The 12,192-nt window shown below is 46.0% G+C and overlaps 1 protein-coding gene across 1 annotated transcript; it reads left to right on the top strand.

The window, feature by feature from the left end:
- Positions 1-1,041: 1,041 nt before the first annotated feature.
- Positions 1,042-10,306, top strand: LOC111967477 (GDNF family receptor alpha-4). Its single transcript, XM_023992527.2, has 7 exons — positions 1,042-1,138; positions 1,350-1,701; positions 1,814-1,923; positions 2,194-2,328; positions 2,534-2,670; positions 5,772-10,115; positions 10,169-10,306. The coding sequence occupies exons 1-6, from the start codon at positions 1,108-1,110 to the stop codon at positions 5,970-5,972; spliced, it is 966 nt and encodes a 321-aa protein (XP_023848295.2). The 5' UTR covers positions 1,042-1,107; the 3' UTR covers positions 5,973-10,115; positions 10,169-10,306.
- The last annotated feature ends 1,886 nt before the right edge of the window (positions 10,307-12,192 follow it).

Genomic DNA, 12,192 nt, shown 5'->3' with positions numbered 1-12,192 from the left:
TTTTTTACAATACCAAGAGGCAAAAGGCCTCCTGCCGGGACGGGGGCTGGGATTAAACCTAAAAAGAACGGACAAAACACACATCACGACAAGAGAGGCACCACAACACTACACTCTTATACACATCTAGATGTGTATAAGAGACAGGTGTGTGTGTGTGTGTGTGTGTGTGTGTGTGTGTGTGTGTGTGTGTGTGTGTGTGTGACAGAAATGTGTATGTTTGTTACTAGCTTGTAGAAGTAAGGATTCAGTATAGACTTCTAGCACCACTGGTTCTTGACTCACCATTTGGCCACGACTAGGTTGGACCCTTAGCCGTCCTCTGTGACCCGTCCCTACAGCCACCGTGTGATGTCACTGATGCTACCGTCAGAGCACGGCCACTCGTCTGTCTGCGTCCTATATGGCACTCTATTCCCTACATAGTGGGCAGCCTATTCCCTATGTGTCCTGGTCAAAAGTAGTGCACTACGTAGGGAATAGGGTGCCATTCCGTCCGCACATCGATGAGGGTGAATGACAGCTAATGGAGTTATTCCCCATGCCCTGTTAGTCACCATGCATATGGTAATTACACACTACTCTAACACAACAGAGAGAGTGCTCTCCCCTACCGTGTCATTATGAAAAATAATGAACGGGATTTACATATGAACAGAATAAAATATGTATATTTAGGTTGTACCCATACCCATGTAATTATTTCAAATCTGGAACAACATGCCTATTATTAGGTAAATATATCCACGATAGATTTTAGAGTAGGTGTTATTATGATGTTGGCAGAAGCTGTGTGAATATAATGAAATGGTGGTTGTCTGATTCGAGTCCCTGTTATATTGTGATGTTTCCCTGCGTGTTCCGTTATCTTGTGATTCAGTCTCCTGTGGTGTTGGGAGATTATGATGCGATTAGGGATGCATAGATTACGTGGTGATCTCTCCTGCGTGTCATGGTTAGGTTACGATGTGATATCATGGTGTTGGGTTGTGATATGACGTCGTCTCCGATGTTGTCATGATGAGGTTGTAATGTGATGTTCTCCTCTGTGATCATGTAGGTTATGAGGACTTGGAGGCGTCTCCCTATGATGACTCGCCAGTGGAAATGTCTCACATGGCCTCCATAGTGGCAGCAGGTAGCCAACGACACAATCCCCCATTACATTAAAACCCTCAGGCACTCCTGGTCAATATATCAATACACTACAAAACCCAATCAATCAACTCATCTACACAGCCCTCAAGTGACCAGATGTCTACTTTCTCTCCTCTTTCTATCTCCCTCGCTCCCCTCTTCCTCTCTATATCTCTCCTCTCTATCTTTCCCCATTCCCCTCTCTCTCTCAGCCTCCTCTCTTCCTCTCGATGGACAGAACGCATGTCTGAAGGCAGCCCAGGACTGTGGTCTATATGAGAAATGCGGGTCCCTGAGGTCTGAGTACGTCCTGGCCTGCACTAAGCGCGTCCCAGGCTTGGACCACTGCAACAGGCAGAAGTGCCACCGGGCACTGCGGCGCTTCCTGGAGCGCGTCCCGGGGGAGTACAGCCTGGGGTTGCTGTTCTGCCCCTGTACTGACAAACTGTGTGGGGAGAGACGCAGGAAGACCATCGTCCCTTCCTGTTCCTACCAGGAGAGAGACGGGAAACAGCCCAACTGTCTGCATCTGCAGAGCTCCTGCACGAGAGACCATCTCTGCAGGTCAGACACACAACATGTACACACACATAAACACATTTGTCTCTTAAAAGCGCTCACATTTTCATATGTGTACGTGTGTGTGTGTGTGTGTGTGTGTCTGTGTCTGTCTCAGGTCCAGACTGGCTGATTTCCAGCATAACTGCCAGTCCTCCGGCCATTCCCCCTCTCGCTGTTTCAGAGATAGTGGAACAGTGTGCCTCAAATCCTATGCCGGACTCATCGGTAAGAGAGATGAGATGAGGCTATAGGAGAACGAGGGATGCAGATATATGAAGGATGGAGAGGGGTGAGATGAGAGAGGAGAGAGACGGAGAGAATAAAGAGTATTCTAGGATATAGATTTGGGTGGATCACTAGAGAGTGATAAAGATGACAGACGGTGTTATCGGGTCATGTCAGGGGTGGGTGAGTGGGGGTGTCAGATGGCCAGCGGTAGGACTTGACCTTTTGCAGTAGGAGTTGACCTCTGTAACCTTTGACCCCCTCCTCCAGGCACCATCATGACCCCCAACTACCTTAGCAACAGCACTATGGACGTGGCCCTGTGGTGCAATTGTGAGGGCAGTGGCAACCAATGGAAGAACTGCCTGAAGATCCAGAACATGTTCACCAATAACGCCTGTCTGGGTGAGTCTATACATCCAATTAACCGTCTAACCAATCAATGCAATTTCTATACGGCAAGCAATGAATTTACTACTTGACACTTCAATCCATCAATCTGTCACATGGTCAGCTACACTCGCTCTCATGCACGCATGTGAACATGCACACACACACACACACACACACACAATATGTAATGTAATGTGTCTATCTGTCCGTCTCACAGAGAACTCCATAAGTACCATGGGTAGCTTACCCCCTCGGCCAGTGGAGAGCATTCTTCCCCCTTCCCCTCGCCCCTCCCCCCTGGACCAGCAGAACAAGCTCAGCAACAACGCCCAGGATGAGCTCAGCAACAACGCTGTGAGTACTACTACTCAACATTACCCAATGCTAACCTAACATTACTCAACATTACCCAATACTACCTAATATTACTCAACATTACCCAATACTACCTAACATTACTCAACATTACCAAATACTACCTAGCATTACCTAGCATTACTCAATATTACCCAATATACCCAATACAGTACCCAATACTACAGTACCCAATACTACCTAACATTACTCAACATTACCCACTACTATCTAACATTACTCAACATTACCCAATAGTACATAATAATACTCAACATTACCCAATACTACCTACCATTACACACCATTACCAAATACTACCTAACATTACTCAACATGACCTAATATTACTCAACATTACCCAATGCTACTTAGCATTACGCCACATTACCCAATACTACCTAACATTACTCAACATTACCCAATACTACTTAACATTACTCACTACTACATAACATTGCTCAATAATACCTGACATTACTCGACATTACTCAATACTACCTAACATTGCTTAACATTGGGCAATATCAAATTTCAATCAAATTTATTTATAAAGCCCTTCTTACATCAGCTGATGTCACAAAGTGACATCCCAGCCTAAAACCCCAGCCTAAAACCCCAAACAGCAAGCAATGCAGGTGTAGAAGCACGGTGGCTAGGAAAAATTCCCAAGAAAGGCCAGAACCTAGGAAGAAACCTAGAGAGGAACCAGACTATGAGGGGTGGCCAGTCTTCTTCTGGCTGTGCCGGGTGGAGATTATAACAGAACATGGCCAAGATGTTCAAATGCTCATAGATGACCAGCAGGGTCAAATAATAATAATCACAGTGGTTGTAGAGGGTGCAACAGATCAGCACCTCAGGAGTAAATGTCAGTTGGCTTTTCATAGCCGATCATTCAGAGTATCTCTATCGCTCCTGCTGTCTCTAGAGAGTTGAAAACAGCAGATCTGGGACAGGCAGCACGTCCGGTGAACAGATCAGGGTTCCATAGCCGTAGGCAGAACAGTTGAAACTGTAGCAGCAGCACGGCCAGMTGGACTGGGGACATCAAGGAGTCATCAGGCCAGGTAGTCCTGAGGCATGGTCCTAGGTCCTAAGAAAGAAAGAAAGAAAGAAAGAAAGAAAGAAAGAAAGAAAGAAAGAAAGAAAGAATTAGAGAGAACATACACATAAACTACTGCAGCATAAATACTGGAGGCTGAGACAGGAGGGGCCAAACAGGCAGGATATAACCCCACCCACCCGCAATACTACCTAACATTACTCAAATTACCCAATTTACCTAGCATTACTCAACATTGCCCAATACTACCTAGCATTACTTAACATTACCCAATACTACCTAATATTAGTCAACATTACCCAATACTACTTAACATTACTCAATACTACCTAACATTACTCAACTCTACCCAACATTACCAAATATTACCTAACATAACCTGACATTACCCAATACCACCTAACATTACCCAGTACTACCTAACATTACTCAACATTACCAATACTACTTAACATTACTCGACATTACCCAATATTACCTTACATAACCTGCCATTACCCAATGCCACCTAACATTACCCAGTACTACCTAACATTACTCAACATTACCAATACTACCTAACATTGCACGACATTACCCAATATTACCTTACATAACCTGCCATTACCCAATGCCACCTAACAATCCCCAATACTACCTAACATTACTCAACATTACCCAATACTACATAACATTACTCAACACTACCCAATACTACATAACATTACTCAATACTACCCAATACTACCTTACATTACTGAACACTATTCAACATGACTCAACACTTTGAACGACTCATCACTTTAGCTGAACTACCATCACTCAGAAACATGCATCGCTCCTCCAAACACGAATCACACAACTGGCAATCAAATAAAGCAAAGTAAAATACCACTCCACCCAGCACTGACCACTTCCAGCTGGACCACAAACAGATGGACTGACCACTGCCAGCTTGACCACAAACAGATGGACTGACCACTGCCAGCTGGACCACAAACAGATGGACTGACCACTGACTGATCGTTCGATTAGACACTGACCACCTGACTGAACGCTAACCATCAAGTACAGAATGTTCAACCTAGTACACACCTCTAGCACTCTGACCATTGACCACTGTCGTGACAACAGGCTGCTGGAATGACCATTGACCACAGGAGTGACTGCTGGTGGCTGACTGCTAAACCCTGTCTGGTCCATTGAGCAGAGTGACAGTGAAGCGCTTTTTGTCTCCTCTGCTCCCCGCATGCTCAACACAGCTAGAGATTATCTGAGCTGCGAGCTAGACCAGGGGGATTCCAATACTCTCTTTCTCTTCCTTTTCTCTCTCTCTCTCTCTCTCTCTCTCTCTCTCTCTCTCTCTCTCTCTCTCTCTCTCGCTCCTCTCTCTCGCTCTCGCTCTCTCTCTCTCTCGCTCTCTCTCTCCCTCTCTCTCTCGCGCTCTCTCTTTCCTTTCTCTCTCTCTCTTTTGTGCCTCTCTCTCTCATTGGCTGTCTGTCTCCCTTTCTCTTTTTCCCTCTCTTTCCCTCTCTTTCCCTCTCTTCAATTATCTCTCTCCCTTCACGTTTTCTACATCTCTTAATCTCTCTCTTTCTCTCTCTCCCTCCCTCTCCCCCCATCTCTTTCTCTGAGAGATTAGATGAAGGTGTTCGCAAGAGGCAGTGCATCAATCAGACTTCATCAGTATTAATTTATGCATGCCCATCTGTCTCTCTCTCTCTCTCTCTCTCTTCTTCTCTCCTTCCTCTCTCTCTCCCCTAATCCTTCCTCCTACTCTCTGTCCTCCTTCACTCTCTCTCTCCCTCTTTGCTCTCTCTCTCTCTCTTCCTTTCCTCTCTCTCTCCCCTAATCCTTCCTCCGTACTCTGTCCTCCTTCACTCTCTCTCTCCCCTCTTTGCTCTTGCTCTCTCTCCCTCGTCTCTGTGTTCCACATTGTAATCCCTCGCTCCATTCACTCTCTCTCTCTCTCTCTCTCCCCTCTCTTCTCCTCACTCATCCCTCATCTCATTCTCCCTTCCTCTCCTCTAACAATATATATCTCTCTCTATCTCAGGTGGAGCAGAGTGAGGAAGAAGAGGATGAGGAAGAGGAGGAGGGGGGTCAGTTTGACGTGATCCCTCTCTATGCTGAGAAGGCCACGGTGTCCAATCTGGGTTCTGGGGGTGGGGGGGTGTCCCCCCGTCTGTCCTCAGCCCCCCCCCTCTCCCTGCTGCTGCTCCTTCTGCTACTGTCAGCCTCTCTGAGCTGGGGGTAAGGAGGGGCGGGGCCCTTGCACACAGACACAGAGTCTCTGAGAAAGGCACAGAGAGAGAGAGGAGGGAGAAAATAAGAGAAGATAAAGGACCTCTAGTGTTTATTGCTTCCTTCCTTCTCTCTTCCTTTTGAGACGGTCTTGTACAGTCTGTTTTCTTTTTATTGCTTCACCTCCCACTGTCAGGTGATGGTTTTGCCCTAGGAGACTTTTTGTGTATGACAGACATAGAGGTGAACCAACTCCACAGTGACAGAGGGAGGTTAAACTCAGTGACTTGATAGATGATATGTGAGTAATTTCCTCCTTTGGTGAAGACATGTGACAGGGTACCATGTGTCCGATAGCGCTTTAGTATATCCAAGCTTCACTCTGTCCATTCATACCTCTGTACTCTCCAGTGATGGAGAAGTGCTTACAGTCAGTGTTAGGAAGGAATGTACACTGAYTATACCAAACAATAGGAGCACCTTCCTAATATTGAGTTGCCCTCAGAACAGCCTCAATTCGTCGGGGCATGGACTCTACAAGGTGTCGAAAGCGTTCCACAGGGATGCTGGCCCATGTTGACTCCTGTGCTTCCCACAGTTATATCAAGTTGGCTTGATGTCCTTTGGGTGGTGAACCATTCTTGATACACACGGGAAACCGTTGAGCATGAAAAACTCAGCAGCGTTGCAGTTCTTGGCACAAACCGGTGCGCCTCGCACCTACTACCGTATCCCGTTCAAAGGCACTTAAATCTTTTGTCTTGCCTATTCACCCTCTGAATGGCACACATACACAATCCATGTCTCAGTTGTCTCAAGGCGTAGAAAATMTCCTTTAACCCGTCTCCTCCCCTTCATCTACACTGATTGAAGTGGAGTTAACAAGTGACATCAATAAGGGATCATAGCTTTCACCTGGATTCACCTGGTGAGTCTGTCACGCAAAGAGCAGGTGGTCATAATGCAAGCGCTTTTGGTTTATTGCTCTACCTGTGTCTAAATGACTCAGCACAGCGGCCTGGGAGAAAAACCAGCTGCAGAAATACAAATAAAACACCATCATCAAAAAACTGATACAATATAAGTAATAAAAAATCTAATATCTTCTCAGTAGGTGTAGATGCCCGTCTGGGGTTGACACTCACAGGCAGAGAAGGAGAGAGAAAAACAGAGGGAGAGGGAGAAAGAGACCGAGAGAGAGGGAGAAGGAAACAGAGAGAGAGAGAGAGAGAGAATGAGACAAAGAGGGAGAGAGAAGGAAACAGAGAGAGGGAGAGAGAAACAGAGAGAGAGGGAGAAAGAGACAAAGAGGGAGAGAGAAGGAAACAGAGAAAGAGAGAGAGAGAGAAAGAAACAGAGAGAGCGATAGAAGACAAGGGATAAAGAGGGAGTGAGTTTCTGGTGTATCGTCCATTTCCTCTGCACTTTTTACTTGTTTTAGTTGAGATAATATAATCTGGTGTGAACTCTTTGGCTGGAATTCATTCAAACCCACCAGTGTCTTATGTTCACCATATTCATCCCGTTCCCACACATTTCTAATTCTGAAAAGTGAAAGCATACCTGTGAGAGGGGTCGCCATGGTAGTAGTTGTGGGTTTTTATACGGTACCCAAGATCAATCTGTCAGTTAATTTGATCATTGGAAAAAGCTACTGCGTAAATACTGCAATGCGGGTTAGATTGAATTGAGCCCTTTATATTCTGGTGAGCTCTGGGGGGGAAATCGTTGGTGAGGAGCGATAGAGGGAGAGAGAAAAAGAGTGAACCAGACAGAGAGAGAGACCCTCGAGCGCAAACATACCGTAGAGAATCGCTGGCCCTATATTTCCTCTGTCTTATAAATCTTTTGCTGACACTAATGTTTTTTTTTGTCTCCTCTATTTCTGGGGAACGTGTAAAATTAACTTCCATCCGGAGGGGTTGGAGATGGTGGTGGACAAAGAYYGGAGGGAYGGGGGGGGGGGGGGGMGGGGGGGTTAGGGAGGGGCTGAAGTGGCGGTAGGTCTGCAGTATGCATCTTGCGTCACTCCCCAGGCCCTAATATCAAATTATAACCCCCCACACACACACCAACTGTCCACCTGAACAACAGACCCTTACACATATTGTCTGTCAATCAGTCATTCTTTTCTAAAGGAAAGGGGAACATGCTTACCTGAAGATCTATGCTTCCATTCCGTAGAACATGAGCATCATTAATGCCAAGGTCAGCTAGCCGCTCACAGATCTCCTTCTGGGGTTAATTGAGAGCAGGSAGGAGAATAGGTGGTAGATTGATGTGCCTGTCAGGCCTGTGTGGGGTCTTTACGAGGTCTGTTGTTATTTTTTAATTGTTGTTGTGGCCGTTTGTCGTCTGCTGACACCTCGCCACTGCCAACAGACAGAATCATTTACATCAATATCCCTGAAATAAATAAGTCGAGAAGCCATGCGTTAAATCAATTGACAGAGTAGGAGGGTAGATGAAGGGATTCTTTTACTGTTCATGTTCGCTTGTATTACAGCTCTATCATAAACACACACACACACACACACACACACACACACACACACACACACACACACACACACACACACACACACACACACACACACACACACACACACACACACACACACACACACACACACACACACACTCAGTTAAATATTAGTTCATTGGTGTCTGATTGTCGTGGACTTGAGCATTTTAAACCATCATTGGCCTGAAACAGGAATGTTAGCAGCACCATGGCTTAGTTATTCTGTTCACTGCGGAGAGACAGTCAGAGTGAAATCAAAACGAAGCAAGAAAAACACAAACAGAAAGGGACACAAGGAACTAGAATGACACACACGACACACACTCCGTAAGAAACATGTACAGGGAGAGACGAAGGGAGGAAAGCGGAGGGGGAGAATGAGAGACGGAGAGGAAGAGAGAGTGAGAGCTGACATGGCCTGCAGGCTTATATCAGTATTAGTGCTGTAGCTTGGCTTACCCTACTTGATCTATTTCACACTCCCTAGGTCCTAAAGCATCAGCTCTCTAACGTAGCACAGCCTCGCAACCTCAGCCACAGCTCTGCTGCTACAGCCAAGACACACAGTGGAGGATGACAGAGCAGCATTCTTAGAGTTTCTGTTAGTTTAAACAAATAACAAAAGAAACAAAAGCATAAAGGCCTGCTTGAGCTCGACCCTTCCTAAACTCCTCCTTTAACGCCACACCTGTAACACACGCATTCGTTGATTGTATTCATGCATACGCTCAGTGTTTCTGTGTGAAGCGTTTCTGTGTGAAGTGTTTCAACCAGTTTTCTATGCTCCATACCTGCCCTGCCCTGCTTTCACATGCACAATCACCTTTCATCTTCAATAATCACCCATCTTTAATTGACAGTACTGTACCGCATACTCATTAAAATGTCAATGCCAGGTGTGTACGCCATTATTTATTTATGCATACACGCAGTAACCAACAATGTCACGTTCTATTGAGTGTATATCGGCCATCAGGATGACTTAGTGTGGGTGTGTTCGTGTCTTGGACATAGGGATGACTCTTGTCAGGTCAGAGGATGCTCAATGGTTACAGTGTTTTCATGCTGCATCTGTACTCAGCACTGTCTSTCTGTCTGTGTATCTCTGGTGATYCTTTGTTTCTGCCTCTGTTCACTGTAGCACCAAATAATGCTAAATGGTGCTGAATAATGATCAGATGTTTTCTATCCCAGCACCTCCAGAGGTGAAGCAGCCCTTTTTAGCATTTTTCCGCCCGGTGGGCCGTGCCTCCTGCAGGTAGCTGGCCCAATGGGCTGATGGGTATTCAGGAGGGGAGAGGACGCACGCTGGGACTGCAAATGAGACACGCATTCATGAGCAGGCAGAACTGAGCTGCCTGACTACTCTGCACAGCAACAATATGATGATGAAACGCTTTTTCCCTCGCTCTCTCGCTCTCCTGAACGCTGCAACGCTGAGTGGACCGATCTCCTCTCTTTCTAGTCAGGCTACGAGACTTTCCCCCCACTATCTTCTGTGCCGATTGGACAATGGAAAGTGACAGGAAAGACCATTCAGGATCACTGAACTGTTCTGCTGGTGTTCAAGAATACGAAAACAAACCGTGATGCCAATACACTGATTCTCTTCACCCTGCTCCCTTTAAGCATGTCTGTGTACCACAGGAGAGGGCCAGCTTTCGCCCCCCTACCCCTCAGAACAGGTTCTGTTCTGACCCCTCCTCTACACACCCTGCACAGTGTTCTCTTGATCAGATTGTGTTGTGTGCTTTTCCTCTCTCTGCAGTTCAGACACACACCTCCACTGTGTACATGAATATAATAAAAAAAATATGATCTTACGTTTTCTTACTTTCTCTTCCTGCTTCAGTGTGCAGTTGACCTTAAGTAGCATGGCTTGGAACTGTTGTGAATGCACTGACTAGATCCCTCAAATTCAAATGTGGAACCTCAAAGCCAGTTCCCACTGCTTTTTTCATGCTTCCCCTCCAACCAGGGACCGATTTAGACCTGGGATGCCAGCGGGGAGCAATGCATTATTAGGTAGAGGAGGAAAGCAGAAGTAGTGCGGACCTCGTGGGGTCAGAGTTGAATGCTCATGTACATGAGCAAGTCAAGAAAAGGTATTTGAATAACACACTTATCCAATGTGCCTCTATCAACAGTTGACTGCATTTAATGGGCACATATAAAAAAGGCCTATAGATGAACTTCACACGCACCAATTCTCTGTCCTAGTTCTGACATGGTGATACTGTGTTGAAGCAGTGGCAGTGATGATGATGATGATGATTGAAACACTACATCAACTTTAATGGCCGTTGTCAGTGTGTGGTTAATGAAATCACTGTGATGTATTTCTGCTTTGTCTCAGTTCTCCTCAATAGTACATTCTCCAGTGCATTATTAAATCATTGAAGAGCGACTACAAACCTACCAAACACTGTGGTCACATAGAGGGGTTGGTTGTTTAGCAACAAAACCGAGGCTTGTGCAACTGTGGGGCAGAACAGACGGGGTTGGCTTAGATTTGTTGACAACATGTAAACTATATTTCCTCTCTCCAAATGTTTATTGAAAACATAAATACATTTGCACAATGAGCACTTGTTGTCTCTCAAATACATTATTACAGTTGTAAGTTAGCTAGCTTGTGAATTTTTGCCATTTTAGCATAGACATGACATCAGTCAAAACACCTCAAAACAAGARATGGTATCAATAACAAGATGCAACTAGCTGAAACGAGTCCCACATGATTCCCCACATGCCAGCTTCTTGTCATTGTTGCTAGCTATCCGACGGCTCATGATCATAACAACGCATGCCTTCCGGCCACATTGGTGACGTTGTCAGCTTAACCGCACACACTGACGTGCACACACACCAACACTGACACATACAGATACACAAACACACACTGGGGTCTTCGTGCGTGCGTGCGTGCTGCGTGCGTGCGTGCGTGCGTGCGTGTGCTGGTGCGACGTTGGCACAGACAAAAGGCCTTGTTAACTCGCTCTCTATTCCTTTCTCTCTACCTTATCCTCCGTCCTCCCTGGGGAAGCCAACAAACTTTTCCTCCTGAGTCCGTTCAGACAGATGAGTGTTCAGACGGAGAGAGATGGAGGAGCAGGAGACCCAGTAAAGCTTTTAATCTGTAAATGGAGAGAGAGGTATCCAGTAATGGTCATTTAAGCATTAAGCCCTCCTCCGTCCACTTCGTTTGTGTTTCCTAATGCTCCTTAAACATTTACGACCCTGATGATAACAAAGGAAGACTGCAGCCTAATCAGATCAATGCTGTGAAAACCCTACTCGGAACTGCACAGGCATCGGTGGGGGGGGGGGGAAGAAAACTCAACTCATATCTGACTCCAGATCAGCTTTAAAAGCAAGCGTCTGTCATCCTTATATAGGCAGTAAATAAACTGCATTGTGATACTGACTGTCTGTATGAATCCAACCAGTGCAACACAGTCAGTTTCTTTCCCTGCTTCCTTACTTTTCAGTTTAGTCCTCTCTCTCTCTCTCTTCTCTCTCTCCTCCTAGCTCTCTCTCTCTCCTCTCTCTCGTCTCTCTCGTCTCTCTTCTCTCTCTCTCTCTCTCTCTCTCTCTTCCCTCTCTCTCTCCTCTCTCCTCTCTCTCTCTCTCTCTCCTCTCTCTCTCTCTCTCTCTCTCTCTCTCTCTCTTCTCTCTCTCTCTCTCTGCTCTCTTCTCTCTCTCTCTG

The sequence above is a fragment of the Salvelinus sp. IW2-2015 genome, linkage group LG8 (assembly GCF_002910315.2).
Source record: "Salvelinus sp. IW2-2015 linkage group LG8, ASM291031v2, whole genome shotgun sequence".
Taxonomy (NCBI): domain Eukaryota; kingdom Metazoa; phylum Chordata; class Actinopteri; order Salmoniformes; family Salmonidae; genus Salvelinus; species Salvelinus sp. IW2-2015.
This window is presented reverse-complemented; position numbering and strand designations above follow the sequence as displayed.

What these genes read in the sequence shown, in the direction of transcription:
- LOC111967477 (XM_023992527.2), top strand. Translation starts at nt 1,108, where the DNA reads ATGTCTCACATGGCCTCCATAGTGGCAGCAG. An exon ending in ATCCTATGCCGGACTCATCG is followed by an intron (nt 1,924 to 2,193) that starts GTAAGAGAGATG and finishes CCCCTCCTCCAG; the next exon opens with GCACCATCATGACCCCCAAC. An exon ending in CACCAATAACGCCTGTCTGG is followed by an intron (nt 2,329 to 2,533) that starts GTGAGTCTATAC and finishes TCCGTCTCACAG; the next exon opens with AGAACTCCATAAGTACCATG.